General features: G+C 47.1%; 1 protein-coding gene across 13 annotated transcripts in view; it reads right to left on the minus strand.

Annotated features, from left to right (window-relative positions):
- AAK1 (AP2 associated kinase 1) overlaps window positions 1-19,003 on the minus strand; it is a 151,662-nt gene extending 132,659 nt beyond the window's left edge. For 4 of the 13 annotated variants that reach the window (XM_033947975.1, XM_033947976.1, XM_033947978.1 and 1 more), the window contains exons 1-2: window positions 18,835-19,002; window positions 18,354-18,614 (exon numbers count right to left, since the gene is read on the minus strand). In XM_033947975.1, the coding sequence (XP_033803866.1) occupies window positions 18,354-18,516 (163 nt within the window). In that variant the 5' untranslated portion in view covers window positions 18,517-18,614; window positions 18,835-19,002. Of the gene's footprint in view, window positions 1-18,353; window positions 18,615-18,834 lie in introns of all 13 variants that reach the window. The other 9 variants (XM_033947983.1, XM_033947982.1, XM_033947979.1 and 6 more) reach the window with 4 other exon arrangements.
- Between the last annotated feature and the right edge of the window lie 212 nt (window positions 19,004-19,215).

The raw sequence follows: 19,215 nt of genomic DNA on the forward strand, positions 1-19,215 counted from the left end.
TAGTAGTGTCAGGTCTCGTAGAATTCCAAGATTGAGGAATTAGGGGATGAAGAATGCCATGTAGGATCTTGAATGTTAGGCAGGCACATTTAAAGTGAACCCTAGAAATTACTGGAAGCCAGTGAAGTTTTGACAGAAGCGGGGAAACATGATCAAATTTACTTTTTGCGAAGATCAAGCTAGCTGCAGTGTTCTGGATCTGCTGAAGTCTTTGAAGACTTTTTTCTTGGTTAGACTTAGATAGATGGAACTGAATATTTCATGGGATGTCCTAATTTTTTTCACATGACTATACAGTATCTGAATATGCAGGATCTTCAGGTTAGTAAATATTCTTACATCATACTAATTTTCTTTTGTCAAGGATGGCTTTTATTTCCTGCCCATAGCTTCTGTGTGGGCTGTGTAGATAAAGTGAAACTGTAAGAGAAATACAGTATCAGTTCAGAATCTTACTGAGTAGCAATTTTGATCAATCTGCCTTGAACCTTTGAACCTGCCTCCCCCCATAAGGATATACTGCACATAAAGGTACATGCAATGGGATCCTTTATTACCACCTTCAAAGTACAATAAAACCTTGGATTGCAAGTATTTTGCAAGACAAGCAAAACATTTGATTAAATTTTAACTTGATATACAAGCAATGTCTTGCAATACAAGTACATACAGTATTCATACATCGCAATTGAGCCGATGGTTCTTCTCTCTCTCTGACGCTGCAAGTGTGTAGTGACTGTTCTAAACAAGCAAAGCCTTGCAATACGAGTACATACAGTATACACACATCACAACCAAGCCAATGGTTCTCTCTCTGACACCGCAAGATTGTAGTGACTGTTCTAAACAAGCAAAATTTTGCAATACAAGAACAGATCCACCCCAGAAATCTTAACCCCCAACGGAACCTGGTCCCCCTCCCTCTGGTCAGACCACTACACATACAACTTCAACCTCAACTGGACCAAGTCCAAAACTACACCCCATTCCAAAAAAATAACATACACCTCACGTAAACATATTGAGCCAACAATTTTCTGGACAAAAGTAGATGAAACAATCAAAGACTGCGACCCTAAAGACTTCATCTCTCACTGGAAAAATATATCAACCAACATCCTTGATGATCTAGCCCCAATTCAAACCAAAACCAGAACCAGCAGGAAATCAGACCAATGGTTTGGCAATGAACTACTCCAACTCAAAAGACAGTGTAGCAGACTTGAAAGAAAATGGAGAAAAAAAAACTTAGATCAAACAAAAATCGCTTGGAAAAAAATCAACAAACAATACAAACTTCTACTAAAGGACAAGAGGAAAACTCATTACACAAATCTTATAGGCACAGAAACCCAAGACTCCAAAAAACTATTCCAAATCTTAAAAGATCTCACAGATACCAAACCCTACACTACCACTAATAATACCCCTCCACCTTCAGCTACCCTCCTAGCAGAGCACTTCAAGAACAAAATCACTAACGCCAGAGCCACCCTCAATTGTACCCCTTCCCACATTAACGTAATCACAACTCACCCCACAGACAAAGATTCAACCGCAGCAGACAGAACATGGTCTCATTTCCCCATTATACAATGATCCGAACTCAACAAACTCTACAAAAAATACATCCACGCCTCATGTGACCTCAACCACTGCCCATCATATCTCTTTACTACCTCCAGTGTAAAATTCCGTACTCTACTTTTACAATGGATCCAAGCCACACTCAAAGACGGCATTTTCCCCTCAACCCTCAGCGAAATCATCATCACCCCAATCCAAAAAGACCCAAAAGGACCACCAGACCAACCATCCAACTTCAGACCTATTGCCTCAATACCACTATACGTCAAACTCACAGAAGGCCTAGTTGCCAAACTCCTCACCAACTATCTGGATGACCATAACCTACTCCACCCCATGCAATCTGGTTTCAGAACCAACTTCAGCACAGAGACACTTCTAGGCTCCCTCATGGACACAATCAGACAACAACTAAGCACAGGAAAAAAAATACTTCTCATACAACTGGACCTGACTGCAGCATTTGATCTAGTAGACCATAATATCCTTCTGCAAATATTGGATGCAATAGGTATCTCAGACAAAGTATACTCTTGGTTTGAAGGCTTCCTAAAATCCAGAACCTACAGTGTAAAATCAAACAACGAAAAATCAGAACCTTGGTCAAACCTCTGCATAGTACCACAGGGATCCCCACTATCCCCAACCCTCTTCAACCTATACACTGCCTCTCTCGGAACACATCTAGACAATCTAGGCATAACCACCCACAGTTACGCGGATGATATTACCATTCTCATACCTTATGATCAGCCAAAGTCCCACATGACAAAAATACTACATCGAACACTAGAAACGATTACGACCTGGATGAAAGATCACAAACTTAAACTCAACCCTGACAAAACCAAATTCATTCTCTTCGAAAATGACAAAATCCAAACCACAGCCAACCTAGAACTCAACTCAATCAACTATCCCATCCAAACCATCATAAAACTACTAGGAATAACTATAGAAAGATGCTGTACCATGCAACCACAAATAAACAATACAATACAGAAATCCTTCGCTATCATGAGAAATCTGAGACAAATCCGGAAATTCTTTGAAAGAACACAATTCCAGCTTATAGTACAATCCCTAATCCTAGGTCTGCTGGACTATTGCAGCATCCTCTTCCTCCCATGCCCAGCCTCTATGACCAAACAACTACAAACAATCCAAAATACAGCTTTAAGACTCATCTACTCACTGAGAAAACATGACCATATCACAGAAGCCTACATCAACTCACATTGGCTACCAATCCAAGAAAGAATACAATTCAAATTCTACTGCATCAGTGTTCTCCCCAGCGCTTTTCAGCCGGGCGCAACGCCCAGCAAATTTAGATGCCCGCCCGGCTGTCATCTGCCGAATCCTGCTGCCACCACTGCTTAACGCGCAGCCTGAAGAGCCGCCGAAAGACCCGCCGGACTTTAAACAAAAAAAAAAAACCCCAGTAAGCGACTCGAACCCGGCTTCCCTCCGAAACCGGAAGTTACGTTGGGGGGGGGGAGGGGTTAGAGAAGAGAAGCCGGCATGGACCATTAGAGCCACAGAGCATGCGGAAGATAGGCCAGCCATGGAGGGAAGCTTACTTGCTCTTGCTTACTTCAGGCCTTTCTCGCTGCCGGGTCCTGCCTACTTTCTGTTTCCGCGAAGGCAGGACCCGGCAACGAGAAAGGCCCGAAGTAAGCAAAAGCAACAAGCTGTAAGCTTCCCTCTGCCGCTGCCCTTTGGGAGATAGGTCAGCGACCAAGGGAAACTTGCAACTTGCCTTTGTCTGTAGCAAATCTGCCGGGTGTGTGAGACGGGGAGGGGGGGAATGGGAGGAGAAATGCTGCTGTACCCAATTAGAGGGGGAGGGGGAAGAGAAATGCTGGTGCTTCTAATGTACCCAATTGAGGGGTTAAGAGAAATGCTGATGATGCTGCTGCTGTACCCAATAGGGGGAGGGGGAAGAGTCATGCTGCTGCACCCAATTAGGGGGGAGAGGGAAGAGAAATGCTGCTTCTGCTGTACCCAATTGGGGGGGGAAGAGAAATGCTGATGATACTGCTGTACCCAATGGGGGGAGGGGGAAGAGAAATACTGCTGCACCCAATTGGGGAGAGAGAGGGAAGGAGGGAGAAGGAAGATCAGGAAAAGGAGGAAAGAGATGCAAAGACCATGGGAGGGAGGGAAAGGAGATACCATACCATGGAGTGGAAGAGAGAGATGTCAGGGCATATGGGGGGGGGAAGCAGGGCCAGATTAAAGGATAGGCCCAGTAGGCACAGGCCTAGGGCCCGAAATGGTCAGGGGGGCCCACCAGTGCTGTGCTTTGGGGCCTCACCCTTGCTGGATTCGCTGGCAGCAGCAGCAGCCTCAACATCATCCCGGGCGCCCCCCAACCCGATCCGACCCTCCTATCTCTCCCTCCTTCCCTCATCAGTGACGTGCCAGAGGGAATCACGGCAGGAGTAGAGCAGTGCTGTTTAGAGTCTCGTGATGGGAGGGAGGGAGAGATAGAAGGGTCATGGGGGGGAGAGTAGCAGTCTTCCCCGGGTGCTCAGCCTGGCGTCATGAACTTCTTTGGCTAGCAACAGCATTTACAATTCACTGCTGTTGCCAGCTTCAGGCCTTCCTCTCTGCCGGGTCCTGCCTACTTCTGTTTCCATGAAGGCAGGACCCGACAGAGAAGAAGGCCCGAAGCTGGCAACAGCAGCGAATTGTGAATGCTAGTTCATGACGCCAGGTCTTGGGTGACAGAAGGAGGAAAGGGAGCAGAGGGGGAGAGACTTGCTGCACCCAACGGGAGGGAGAAAGAAGATGAGGGAGGGAATGAAACGAGATGCCAGGGTTTGGAGGGAAGGGAGGAAGAGATGCCAGGGCATGGAGGGAAGGAGGAAAGTACGCCAGACCAAGGGAAAAGGAAGGGGGAAAGGAAGGAGGATATGTCAGAGCATGGAGGGGGAGGGAAAGATGGAAGAAAAGGAAAGGAGTGAGATGCCAGAGAATCAGGGAAGGGAAGATACCAGACTGTGGGGTGTGAAGGAAAGAAAGGAGAAGAGAGAGATGCCAGAGCATAGGGGATGGGGTGGTGACAGAGAGAGAAAAATGGAGAGGTGGCAGAGCTGAAATCAATCATGTACAAAGGAGAAGGGGCACAGGATAGACAGTTTATTGAAGGAGCATAAAAAGAGGGAAGATGCCATATGGAACGGGGAGAGGGCGGACAGTGGATGGAAGGGGCTGATGCTGCATGGAAGACAGAGCAAACAGATGCTGGCTAGAAAGAAGAGTGAAGACAAGATGATTAAAGTAGAAACGACAAAAGGTAGAAAAAAATTTTTTTGTTGCTTTACGTAGAATCAAGTAGCATTTATAAATAGGAAATGGAAATAAGGCAGTTTTTTATGGACTAAACCCCTTTCCTCAGGTCAGGACAGGATACTATAACAGCAGGGGTGGCCAAATGGTCGAGCGCGATCGACCAGTAGATCGCAAAGGCAATGTGAGTAGATCGCATTGCCTTGGCAATCTTTTTCTTTCTGCCTCCCTGAGCCAGGCCAGGCACGTAGAAGCGCTGGACTCACAAGACTTCACTTCTGACATCAGAGAGGAAGTTCTGGGCCAGCCAATCACTTCCTGGCTGGCCTGGAATGGAACTTCCTCTCCGACGTTAGAATTGACATCAGAGGTGAAGTCTTGTGAGTCCGGCGCTTGTACATTCCTGGCCTAGCTCGTGGAAGCAGGGAGAAATTGGCATGGTGGCTTAGGGGGTAGGGAAAGAATCGGGGAATGGAGAAATTGGCGTGATGGCTTGGGGGGGGGCAGGGGGAGAGAGAAAGAAAGAGAGACAGAAAGAAAAGGGGAGGGGCAGAAATAAAAAAATATTGGATTTATAGTCAGAAGAAGGAAGTGCAAACACAGACTCATGAAATCACCAGACAAAAAGGTAGGAAAAATGATTTTATTTTCAGTTTAGTGATCAAAATGTGTCTTTTTAGAGAATTTATATCTGCTGTCTATATTTTGCACTATGGCCCCCTTTTACTAAACCGCAATAGCGGTTTTTAGTGCAGGGAGCCTATGAGCATCGAGAGCAGCACAGGGCATTCAGTGCATCTCCCTGCTCTAATAACCACTATTGCAATTTAGTAAAAAAGGAGGGGGTATATTTGTCTATTTTTGTATAGTTGTTCCTGAAGTGACATTGCATAGAATTGTCTGCCTTGACCTCTTTGTAAACCCGCGGAATATAAATGATAATTAACATTTTCTCTGCGTACAGTGTGCTTTGTGTTTTTTTTTTAAATTTTATTGTTGGTAGATCATTTTGACTTGGTCATTTTAAAAGTAGCTCGCAAGCCCAAAAAGTGTGGGCACCCCTGCTGTAAAGCCATTTCTTGTATGACTGGATGAGCTATATTTAACTTTTTTTTTAGTTGTTTAAATTCATGCAGAAATAAATGTTTAGATTGAACCTAATGACTTCATTAACGCCTCTCCCTTTTTTTAACCTCTATACCATTTGAAAAAGGGCAAATACTTCTTAAATTTAGTAAAAATATTCTGGCACAAGTGTCAAACCTTAAAAAAGGAAGTCATATTGAGAATTGGAAAATAATAATAATAATTAACTAATAAAAATAGTACACATTTAGGGCTCCTTTTACTAAGTTACAATAGTGGTTTTAGCATGCGCTTAGCGCGCATAGGAATTGCCACGCGCGCTAGATGCTAATGCCAGCATTGAGCTGGTGTTAGTTTTCCCACGTAGCGCAGGGGTTTGCGCGCGCTAAAAATGCTAGCGCACCTTAGTAAAAGAGGGGGTTAATTTTCCCCACCACCAAATTTCCTCATCCTGCCCCACCCGGCTACTTTTTCATGCCACCCAGCTGGAAAACATTTCTGGGGAGAACACTGTGCATGTTATTTAAAACACTTAACGGAGACAGCCCGTCCTACCTGAACAACCGCCTAATCCTTGCATCCACAACCTACACAGAAAAACGCATCCCCCTTTCATGCCGCCACCACCCCCCCCCCGATCAAAGAAGTAAAACGATCAAAACTACACGACGGCCTCCTGGCCACTCAAGCAGCAACACTGGACAACCAGATCTCCAACCTTCTGATGTCCACCCCAGACTACAAGACATTCAGAAAAGATCTGAAAACTATACTTTTCAAGAAATTCCTGAAACAGCCCTAACCTCACGTACTCTCAACAATGCTAAAATTGATAAAGGATCTACCCTTTACTATCATAACAAGGGCAATTTTGCTTCCACTGAAACCCCAGTTCATAAATCTTCTGTTAAGCCTCCTTGTTCTTAACTACCAAAGAAATAACAAAAGATCTACTCTTTAGCACTCTAGCAAATCTATTGTTCTCCCAATGTAACCCTGTTTATAAATCTTTTGTAAGCCGCCTTGAACCGCAAGGTAATGGCGGAATAGAAATCCCTAATGTAATGTAACATACAGTATACACACATCACATCATCATAACTGAGCCGATGGTTCTTCTCTTGCCGACGCTGCAGGAGTGTAGCGACTGTTCTAAATGAGCGAGGTCTTGCAATACAAGTACGTATAATATTTTTGTATTAAAGTTTTTGGGTTGTGGAACAAATCGTCTGAGATTCCATGATTTCCTAAGGGGAAATTTGCTTTAATATACGGCTTTGGATTACAAGCATGCTTCTGGAACCAAGGTTATACTGTATTTTGAAGAACAGAGATTGTCCCGTTAATTTTGTAGGAAATAGGGACACTATTAAGTACAATTTAATATGTTAATAAAAGGCTCAGACCCTCAGGGACTCAGTGACGACTAGTTGGGACACTGCAGTGGCGCTAAGTTCCTCACATGGTTATGGCTGACTTGGTGTGTCTCACGCTGAACGTAGCGGGCATCAATTCACCAGTAAAGCGCACAAAGGTTCTATCGTTCTTGAAGAGGGAAAAGGTCTCTGTGGCTTTTCTACAGGAGACCCACCTCACGGCATGTGAACACCAGAAATTACAGCGTGATTGGGTGGGGGAAGTAGTGGCCTCCTCTTACTCTTCTAGACAGAGGGGGGTGGCTATCCTCATACATAAGGCAGTGGCGGTGGTCACACACAGAGTTATCAGGGACCCTCAGGGTCGCTTCATCATCTGGGTGGGCACACTGAATGATAGATCTGTGGTACTTTGCAATGTCTACGCTCCCAATGTTTACACTCCTTCTTTCTTCTCCATGCTAGGGGCCCACTTAATAGCACTGCCGAGTTATGAACTCCTGGTGGGAGGGGATTTCAACATCACTAGTGACCCCTCCATCGACTGCAAGCCTCCGAGACCAGTGGCGGCGGACAATGAACGTAGGGGGGTGAATTTTCTAATGGGAGAACTTGACCTGCAGGACGTGTGGAGGGTGTACCATCCTGGGGAGGTGGATTTCACCTTCTTCTCTGGGGTTCATCACTGCCATTCTCGACTGGACTATTTCTTACTCCCCTCTCGATCTGTCGGGCGGGTGGTGCGCACCCACATATTGGATGTCCCTTTTAGTGATCACGCTGCCGTGACATTGACTTTAAAGTGGGGAAGTAGCTCCCAGGGGGACCTTATTTGGCGTCTTAATCCCTCCCTGTACCTTGACGAGGAATTCCATACCCATCTTATCGAGGAATGGTCTAAGTATAAGCTGACGAACGAAGGGACCGAGGTTTCGGACACCATATTTTGGGAAGCGGCGAAGGCCTATCTCCGTGGCTGCATAATAGCCTACTCTATTCGCAAGCGCAAGCTCAGGGATGCGGAACTCACGACGTTGGCGAAACAGATGAGGGAGTGCAGGTTATATCATCTAAGGCACAGCTCCGAGGAAGCTCGACAGTCGTACCTCCGGCTGCGTAAGCAAATTGATGCCATCCTTTCTGCACGGGCTTTGACTCATCTTGATGTGTATAAGTTTCAGCTTTATAGGTGGGGTAATCGGGCGGGGAAGCTTCTGGCCAATCTAGTGCGCCCGCACCGTCGCGCCGCACGCATTTCTCATATACGGGATCCTTTGAATGTGTCGCATCGGACGGAGATAGCTATCCAGAATCAATTTGTTCGTTTCTATACAGATCTTTATAGTGCGGGCGTGTATAATACTGAGGAACGTGACACTTTCTTTCGTGACCTGAATCTCCCTGCTGTTTCGGAAGCACATCGAGACCTTCTTAATGCTCCTATTACTTGCCAAGAGGTCTCCGCAGCAATAGGACGTCTTAAACTCGCTAAGGCCGCTGGACCGGATGGTATGGGGCCCGAGTTCTACAAGATCTTACAGCATCATGTGGGTCCTGCTCTCTGCGCCATGTTTGGTGACATGCAAACCTCGGATAGAATACTCCCTGAACAGAGTCATGCTCACGTAGTGGTGCTTCCTAAACCGGGCAAGGACCCCACCTTGGTGGGCTCCTACAGACCCATATCCCTGCTGAACCAGGATATGAAAATCCTTACGACTATCTTGGCTAAGCGCCTTGCTCAGGTTGTCCCTCTGCTCGTGCATCCTAACCAAGTAGGATTTGTGCCTGGCCGTTTTTCTTCGGCCAACATCATTAAGGCGCTGGTAGCTTTAAGGGAGGGAAGGGGACGATCGGGCGACGACTTGCTGGCCAGTTTAGACGCGGAGAAGGCCTTCGATAAGGTTGTTTGGCCTTACCTTTTCTGGGTTTTGGGCCGCTTCGGGATCACGGGCTCTTTCCTAGAGTGGGTGGTCCGTTTGTATACGGCTCCTACAGCCCAACTCCTCATTAACCGCCAACGCACGGCATCCTTTTCTTTGCGGAGAGGGACCCGGCAGGGGTGCCCCTTGTCGCCGTTGCTGTTTATACTTTCGCTTGAACCGCTGGCGGCTAAGATACGAGATGCCCCGGGCGTAGAGGGCATTCGAGTGGGGGCGGAGGTCTGCAAGATCACCATGTTTGCGGATGACATGCTACTTTTTGTCGGGAATGCCCGGGTTTCTATCCCTCGTATCACTGCCTTCATTGACTCTTTTGGGACCTTCTCCGGACTGTGTATCAACTTCAGTAAGTCTGAGGCGCTCCCGGTCTCTGCGCCTTGTGCTTCAAGAGCTCTGCCCTCTTTTCCTTTTCGGTGGGCGGAGGGAGAACTTAAATACCTTGGGATTTTTCTTAGCGCAGATTGGGCTGCGGTTTATCGCAGCAACATTGTTGATCGCCTTGCCCAACTTCGGGACGCTTGCCATCGATGGGGTGACCTCCCTCTGTCGCTCTACGGTCGCATTGCCTTAGTGAAAATGGTTCTGCTACCAAAAATTTTGTATCCTTTGCAGATGATACCCTTGTGGCTGCGCGCGACCGAGGAGAGGAATTACAGGTCCTTCGTCGGCTCTTTTATCTGGCGGAATAGGAGGGCACGTGTGGGGTTCTGGAGACTTACACAGAGCAGAGCCCAGGGTGGGTTAGCGCTCCCAGATCTTCGGCTATATAATGTCGCGGCCTTGATGCGCTGGGTACATGAACTATACGTGTCGGGCTCCCGTTTTGCTCCATCGGGACTGTTCGATTCCTGGGCAACTCCGTACTGCGCGTTAGCTTGTCTTGCCGCTCCTGGGTGGCGTCGCCCTAGAGCGGGCTGTAATTCTCTCTGGCTGGATCCGCTGCGTCGCGCGCTGCTCTGGTGGCGATGCCGGATAGGGGGTGGATCGCGGGACAACTGGGCTTTCCAATTTGTTAGGGGTAACCCTGCGTTCCTACCAGGCGTCGGTGCGGCGCGAGGCCTTGAGGCCAGATTTGGAGCTCGTTTCTGCTTGGGCCATGTTGTACCATTGACACTTGGAGATGGGACATTCCCCACCCTCGCTGACCTTCGCCGTCACTGGTCTCTCCCTGACATGCCTCTTTTTGCTTATTTGCAGCTACGCCATTTTTATGATACCCACCGTAAAAGTGCCCCTATTGGAGGTAACCTCCTGAAGGTTGACCACATCTTTCTCTCTCTTCCCGCCTCTATGAATTCTCTTTCTAATTGGTACGGGATGGCCCGGGAGGAACGACCAGACCCCCGACTCCTTGGCCTGGCTTCCCAGTGGACGGAGGAGCTCGGGGAGCAGGTTGGGGTTGACACATTGGTAGCGTGCTTTTCCTGCATCCCTCGGGGGGCGAGACACATCTCTTTGCAGGAAATACAGTTCAAAATATTACATCGCACATACTTTACTAGGGTACGGGGAAAGAGGGCGGGCCTTTGGGAATCTGATCTCTGTGTTAAATGTCAGCGTATGCGTGGCACCCTTGTTCACATGCTATTGGAGTGCCCGCAGTTGGAACCTTACTGGAATGGGGTGCTGGAATTCCTGGCTAGGATTGTGCAGTTGCCTTTTCAATGGTCATACTTACTCATTCTTCTGGGGTGTGAGGGGGAGGTGCTGGACCAGGGCCTCAGTCTGGAGCACTGGCGTTTTCTATATACCGCCCTATTGGTGGCCAAACGTGGGGTGCTCCACCTCTGGATGGATGTAACTGAGCCCGAGGTGCTAGTGTGGAAGCGGTCCCTGCTCGAGGTGGCTCGATGGGAGCTCCGCGTCCACCCGGACCCTTCGTCAGCGTCCCGGCGCTTGTATCGCTCTCTATGGGATGCCACTATATTGGAAATTGGCTCTCTGTGAATGGCTATGTGTTTTGCCACAGTATTCTCACTGGACTGGGGGGATGGGGGGGGGGGGTTAGTTCCCTATCTGTTTACTCGCCTGATGGGTGTGGGTTGATAAGTGTATGCGTGTGTCGGAGTGATTGGGGTGCGCTTGATGTATGGTAGTTGTGGTGTGTCTGCGCTGGCTGGATTTTGGGTTTTTTTTTGTTTTTTTTGTTTTTTTTTTTTTTCTGGGGTTCTGTTCACTAAAAGGTTGGCTTGTACTGCCCAGATGGCGTGTTCATTTGCCTTCTGACTATGCGGTCTGGGAAGGGGTGACTTTTCCACTGGAGTGTTCGGCCCTTCTCAGGGCCTGGCGTAGTCTGTTTTGACTTGATGTTCATGCCTAATCCCAGTCCTGCTTGTCTTGAAATGTTTTATCTTGGCTGTACAATGCTTTTCTGATTAATAAAAATTATTTCAAACAAAAAAAAAAAAAATAAAAGGCTCAAGTTCCAGTAAGCCTCTTACCTATGTAAGACTAATCTCTTCAATCATAGAGTACTTGTTTTCCTAATTGAACACATTAAGTTACAAATTTCTAGATATTTTCAATTTACTATAGAACAGGATGTGTAGGGTCCTGTATTATCGCTTTAAACTGATATACAGTGGTGCCTCGCATAACGGACGCCTCGCACAGCGAACGCTGCGCACAACGAACTTTATGTCTTGATCCGTACAACGAACTTCGTTTCACACAACGAAGTCGCCCGAGCTGCATCCTTCCGCGCAGGCACTGCGCTTAACTGCCCTCTCTCCGCCTGGTTCCCTCTTGCCCCCCCCCGACTCCCCGACACGATCGGGGCAAAAAGGAGCCCAAGCCCTCTTGCCCCGCCGATTCCCCAACTCCCCACACAATATCGGGCCAGGAGGGAGCCCAAGTCCTCCTGGCCAAGGCGACCCCCTAACCCCACCCTGCACTACATTACGGGCAGGAGGGATCCCAGGCCCTCCTGCCCTCGACGCAAACCCCCCCTCCCCCCAACGACCGCCCCCCCCCCAAGAACCTCCGACCGCCCCCCCAGCCGACCCGCGACCCCCCTGGCCGACCCCCACGACACCCCCAACCCCCTTCCCCGTACCTTTCTGTAGTTGGCCGGACAGACGGGAGCCAAACCCGCCTGTCCGGCAGGCAGCCAACGACGGAATGAGGCCGGATTGGCCCATCCGTCCCAAAGCTCCGCCTACTGGTGGGGCCTAAGGCGCCTGGGCCAATCAGAATAGGCCCGGGAGCCTTAGGTCCCTCCTGGGGGCGGGGCCTGAGGCACATGGGGTGGCTTATTTGCGGGGGGGTGCCTTATTTTACATTTTTTTCTAAAAAGGGGGGGCTGTCTTATTTGATGGCCCTGCCTTATCATCGGGGAAACACGGTAGAAAAAAAAAAAAAATGAACAGTTAAGTCCCAGTTTTTGCCGCTGAGACTCTGCCCTCTCACTGTAAAATTAGACTCTACTTAGTCTGTCTTTAAATTTAAAAAATGTGTGTTGTTTTAAAAAACAATTATGTTTTTAGATGTATCTAAATAAAAATAATAACCAAAAATTTATCTTTTTTATGTCATCTTAGCATATTTTATGCTACAGAACGAATTATTTTTTTTAACATGTATTGTTATGGGAAAACGCGTTTCACACAACGAACGTTTCACATAACAAACTTGCTCCTGGAACGGATTAAGTTCGTTGTGTGAGGCACCACTGTATTGGCAAAGTTTTGCAAACATGAAAACTTATTGATCTGATTTTCACCAGTTTCAAGAACACAGCTGCGGTGATATTTTCCAGAACTGTCTCCCCTGAACATCGATAATACAGCCCAAAATAGACTATTTATTTATTCAATTTTCTATACCGTTCTCCCAGGGGAGCTCAGAATGGTTGACATGAAATTATTCAAGAACTCAAGTATTTTTCCCTGCCTGTCTTGGTGGGCTCACAATCTATCTAATGTACCCGGGACAATGAGGGGATTAAGTGACTTGCCCTGGGTCACAGGGAGCAGCGTGGGTTTGAACCCACAACCTCAGGGTACTGAGGCTGTAGCTTTAACCACTGTGTCACACTCAAGCGATGACTACATGCCGGCACAAGAGCAAGAAAGCAAATGAAGTCACTGAGGGAGGAGAACGATCAATGCTGGAGGAAACAGAGATGCTGCTAGAACTACACTAGAGAAGAAGACCAAAGCTGCAACTGGGGTCACAGCTGAGTAGGGAGACACAGGAAACATCAGTTTTTAAAACCAACTCCAGGGGTCTACCTGGAAACTACATACCAGTGGGCCTGAAATCAGTGCCAGGCTAAATAGTAGAAGCTATTCTAAAAGTGACTGACTATATAAATAGGCCTAAATAAGAATGAGCCTGCATCAGTTTAGTAAAAGAAAGTCCTGTCTTACCAATTTAATTTTTTTTCTGAAGATGAAAACAAACATTTGGATCAAGGTGAGCTGGTGGATATAGTGTCTTTGACATTTAAGAAACTTCCCCATGTAAGACTCCTTAGGAAATTAAAGTCACGAAATAAGCAGTGTAATATCATAAGCTGATAAATGGTTATAAAAAAAGGGGGGGAGGGAATTGGAAGACTTAACTGGTTAGTTTTCCAAATGGAAAAGGTCAGGGGAGACATAGTGCCCAAGAATCTATACTGGGATCTGTGTAAATGATCTGGTGCAAACAATGACAAATTATTCAAAGCTGCTTAAATAGCAGATTGTGAGACTAGGAACAGCGGGCAGAAGATCTGACGAGACAAGGAGACCACCCATCTAACAGGCAGAGGGTTTCATGTGGAAAAGTGCAAAGTGATGCATATGGCGAAAAATAATCCCAAGCACAGGTACACAATGTTGCGCTCTTTGTTGGGAGTCGCCACTCAAGAAAAAAGATCTTGCAGTTATTGTGAAAATTGTGACATTTTCAGACCAGGGTCTCACAGCTGCAAAAAAAAAAAAAAGCAATTAGAATATTTAGAAGTTATTTGAAAAGAACAGAGAACACAACAAGAAACATCATTATGCTTCTGGAAAGGTCCCTGGTGTGACCATATCATGTGCAGCTCTGGTCAGACATACGAGTGTGTAGCTTCCTCTAATTTTAAAAAAGGAAGAAAGGATGGCAGAGGTTGATAGAAGGTTATGAGAATGAAGGGGGGGAAGGGGAGATAGAGGTGACCCAGTGGAGAACTCAACATGAAACCTTGTGAACAGTGTCACAGGGTTCTTTGCCATAATCTGAGCAGAAAGGCAAGATGGAGGTGGAGGAACTTTGGGGGAGCTCAGCGTGGCAACAAGACAGAGAGGGTTGAAGGCATGAGTATTTGCCAGCTGGACATGGTACTCTTTAGCAGGTGCAAGAACAGCCCGGAAGAAGGTCAGCAAGAATCTGAAATGTATGAAGTCAGCACGGGAATTTATAAGAACATAAGAATGGGTTCTACTGGTGCATGGGAAATGGGAAGAACAGGGAACTAGGAAGAGCGAGCATGTCTAAAGCAGAGGAGAGAACAGTATAATAGGAAAAGATAGCTTCATTGACAGAGTTGGGTAACACAGTGTTTGAGAACAGATGAAGTACTGGTGGAGAGTGCAAGGGTCAAATAGCCTGAAGATTCCTAAATGAATTGGTGAAGACCGAAAAGGAATGGGGGGGATTAAGTGTGTGAAAGTTATTAGATGGTCAGAGAGGGGAAGAACTAAAGATGGAAAAATTAGAGGGAGAAGTTGACAAGATCAAGGTAATGGCCGTTCTGGTGAGTAGGGATCGTGGAGCGTATCTGGAGACTGAGTAAGAAGGTTAAAACATGAAACTTAGAAGCATGAGAAGGGGGGGAATGTTTAGAATGAATGTTAAATCCCCAAGAATGAGGGCTGGAGAGCATGCTTCAAGAAAGGAAAGCCAGGAGTCAAAAAAACAGCGAGAAAGAAAGAGAGGGGCTTAGAGGTCAATAAGCAATTGCTACCCAGAGCAGTAGTGAACAGACAGATAGGAATGAGCTTCAGAGGAAGAGAAGCAGCGAGACTGAGGTGGAAGAAGAGGTTGAAATCTACAAGAAGGTGAGCATAGTAGCCTGATACCACAACCACGGACAATCAGGCAAGGTGCATGGGAGAAAACATTATTTCATTTATTGTATTTATTTATTTATATTTATTCATTCAATTTTCAATACCGCTCTCCCAGGGGAGCTCAGAACGGTTTACATTAATTTATTCAGGTACTCAAGCATTTTCCCTGTCTGTCCTGGTGGGCTCACAATATATCTAGTTAGTGTACCTGGAGCAATGGGGGGATTAAGTGACCTGCCCAGGGTCACAGGGAGCAGCGTGGGTTTGAACCCACAACCTCAGGGTGCTGAGGCTATAGCTTTAACCACTGTGCCACTCTCTCCCCTTCAGTACTTCAGGTACTGCCCTCTGTCCAATTCGAGTCTTTGGGAGGAAATTCCAACTTCTTGCTCTGGGAGTTGGTAAGTATGAGAGCAAAAGATGAATGTAGGCAAACGAAAGGGGACAGGTTTAGAACAAACGCTAGGAAGTTCTTCTTCACTCAGAGGGTGGTGGATACATGGAACGCACTTCCAGAGGCTGTTGTAGACAAGAAAACATTAAGTGGCTTCAAAGAAGGCTTGGATAGATTCCTAGAAGAAAAAGGGATTGAGGGGTATAGATAGGTATGGACCATTAATCAGGCAATGGGCCTGATGGGCCGCCGCGGGAGCGGACCGCTGGGCAGGATGGACCTATGGTCTGTCTCAGCGGCGGCAACCTCTTATGTTCTTATGTTCTTATGTTGGAGGCAGAAGACTTTCCACAGGGTACATGAGAAAGAGAGGAGGAATAGGTGGCAAACTGGCAATTTGAACCAGTGGGGTAAGAGTTTAAAGGGTCAGGATTGGGACTGATAGCCCAAGCAGAGGAGAAGAAACAAGAGAGTATGGAGAACAGAACGGAGATGGCTAGATGAAAAGACCAGCAAAAGCCATCATGTTGTTTCAGATCAACTGTGAGAAATTTGATCTACTCTGGTATCTGCAGGCTACTTGTGGAACCTGGCCTCACACAGCATGGCTTAGCTTAAGAACACATGAGGAAGAGTGGACACTGGGTGGGGTGAAAGGAAGAGGGAGATGTTAGGGGAAGAAAGGTGGAAAAAAAGGAGACATTGGAAGACGACAGACATCAAAAAGAGAGTTAAAGAAGGGGGGAATAAGCAGATCATTAAAAATACTGTTCATCAAGCCCTGTTGACATTGAAAATTATGTGGCCCTTTACATTAAAAAGTTTGGGAACTTCTATTCTAGGGATCCTAAACTGTTACCAGTAGTATATCCATTTTTAATGGCCTGCCTTCTGGACACCAAAGTAAACTGTTATTTAGCTGAAGAAATTAGTTATCACCTCACCTCCCCTCCCCCAATTCCACACACACTAATTCTCTTCAGTTTTTGTTCCCATTATAACAAACACTGACAAGTTCCCAGAAAAAAAAATACACTAAAATAAGAAGTGAAAAAGGCCCCTAACAGATGAGGTATAGTTGGGAAAAACCTGTTATCGCCAAGGCTTCCATATGGTTATGCTCTCCCAAACAGTCTAGGTAGGATACAGCGAAGCCCCCACCCCCACATGTTACAACTCTCCCAGCTTTCCAGAATGAGTATTACTACTTGTATTCACCCTTTTCCAGGGAGAGGCCAACTCGTGTCTCACTTCACACCCAGTTTCACTCCCCCAGGGTCAATACCTTCACCAGTCATAAAGGCAATGCAGCTGCAAAGAGCGACTTTCAGATGTGCAAGCAGCGACTGCCAGAAACCACTGAATCAGCAATCTGTTTGGCAGAAGTGAGCTTAGAGTCAGATTCATCTTCTAGCCATTCTCCTCTCCCTCCCCAAGCGCAAGGCCATCTTTCCAGGCAGTTTGCCAGAAACCCCATCCGCTCCCTACTCTCCCCTCCTCCTCAAACACCTGGACAAGGGCTATTTGTGTCAGACAGGACCACACTGAGGACACAAGCTGGGAAACGTGTGTAAGCCCTTACTTAGGAAAGCCGCAGTCAGAAAAAATGAAATGAATACTAGCTGGTTTCATCTCCCAGGGAGAGAGATCCTACTCCTCTCTGGGCTACATCCCTGTTTTCCTTCTTTCCATTCTGTTCTCATATTTATCGCTAGCATTAGATATAAATGTACTTTAAAGAAATTGCCTTTAAAATCAGGACACAATGGAGTTTATTATTTATTTCTAAGTGTTTTAGCATTTCCAAGTGTTAAAAAAAAAAAGACTACACTTTTAAGCTTAGATCTTTCCTTCTAAACTGAGACCTTGCTAGATGTCAAATGCAGTACAAGATAAGCACCCGTTACTACTACACACAGACTTAGCCATGCAGGAAATGTGAATCTCCTCATACATCCACCATATAGTACAAAAACGTGCAAAAGTCTAATTTTTTTTCTTTTGATCACTACATAGCCTAGTGCCACACAAGCAGCGCTGTTACAAACATATTCTGAAGGTCAATGTTAAGGTTAACAAACAGTTTCCTTGGACCACAAGGAGATACTGACAAACCACTGGAAGAGATCCCAAAACAACTACCCAGGCACAACCCCTACTCACTGTGTGAACTGGGGGGGGGGGGGGGAAGAGATCGCCCGGAGTTTGCTCAACAGAATTTGCCAGACCACCTCTTCCCCTCAAAACCACTGACACGCCACCACCACGAAACACCTCACTGGGTAGGCCAACAATGCTTATAAAAAGCGCACACACAAATATTTTCGCCTGCTTTTAACTGAATTCCTACATCCTCCAGCCTTGCCATTCACAAAAATAGAAGGAAGAAAAGTTCACCATTTCCTGCTGTCTCATGTCCCCGGCCTATACAATATTTTCCTTCTGCAAACCCCTTCAAAAGCCTGACAAAATTCTCTTGTTTCATTGTGTTGCGATACAAAAGTGCCGAGGATGCCCTCTCTCCTCATTCCCAGATCTTAAAGATACTAGCGCAAGCTCCCACAAACCACCACCAAATGACGAACAGAGCAGCAATACCACCGCTGCTGCTGCTGCTGTTGCCTCTTACCTTCTGCCAGCACTTCGTCCACGGTAACCTGATGCCTACCGATGCTGAACACCCGGCCGATGTAGCCGGTACCTAAGCCAGAGGTACTGGTCCCCCCTCCACCACCCCCGGAACCGGGCCCGGACCCGCCCTGCTCCCGGCGAGAGTCAAAAAACTTCTTCATGGCTGGCTCCGGCGTGGGAGGGGGGGCTCGGGGGGTTCCTTATCCCCCCCGCTTCAGTTCCGTCTCGTCCTTGGATTCCAGAACCCCCAAATCGCCTTCTGCATTAAAAAAAAAAAAAAAAAATGCAAACTTGCCAGTTGATGTTTGGGAACCCTCAAGGAATATCCGCCCACCCCCCAGCAAAAAAAAAGCAGCTGGCTAATGTTAGCTAGGAGTCTAGGAGAGGGGGGGCAAACAGAGACATGCCAAAGCCGGGCTTTAAGAAAACATCAGAGCCGGGGTAGGGAGAAACAAAAAATAATCCAATAATCTCCCCACCATCAGCGGAGCCACCCCCGATTCAAAGGAAGACTTAAGCGGATTTGCACCCAGAGCCCAACACTTGCGGCCAAGCTCTGCCCGCTCCGAGACTGCAGAAAGGGCCCATGGCAGGAGGCAGCAGATCGCACCGCCCCCTTAAACCCAGGAAATGAACCCGCACAGGAAACGGCGCTAGAACTCCAGCTCCGCCCCGCATTACAGCGCTAGAAGGGGAAAAGGGCTGCCCCTCTCCTGGTATCCTGGGGGTTGTAGTCTGACTCAACGCTCTGTAAAGAGGGAGGGAACTACGATTCCCGAGAGGCCCTGCGGCTCAGCTGTGTTGAGGTCCCTCCCCTTGCTGTGCTGCAGCACCGTGATCGAATCCCTTCACAGCCATGT

Source organism: Geotrypetes seraphini, chromosome 6, assembly GCF_902459505.1.
Source record: "Geotrypetes seraphini chromosome 6, aGeoSer1.1, whole genome shotgun sequence".
Classification (NCBI taxonomy): Eukaryota; Metazoa; Chordata; class Amphibia; order Gymnophiona; family Dermophiidae; genus Geotrypetes; species Geotrypetes seraphini.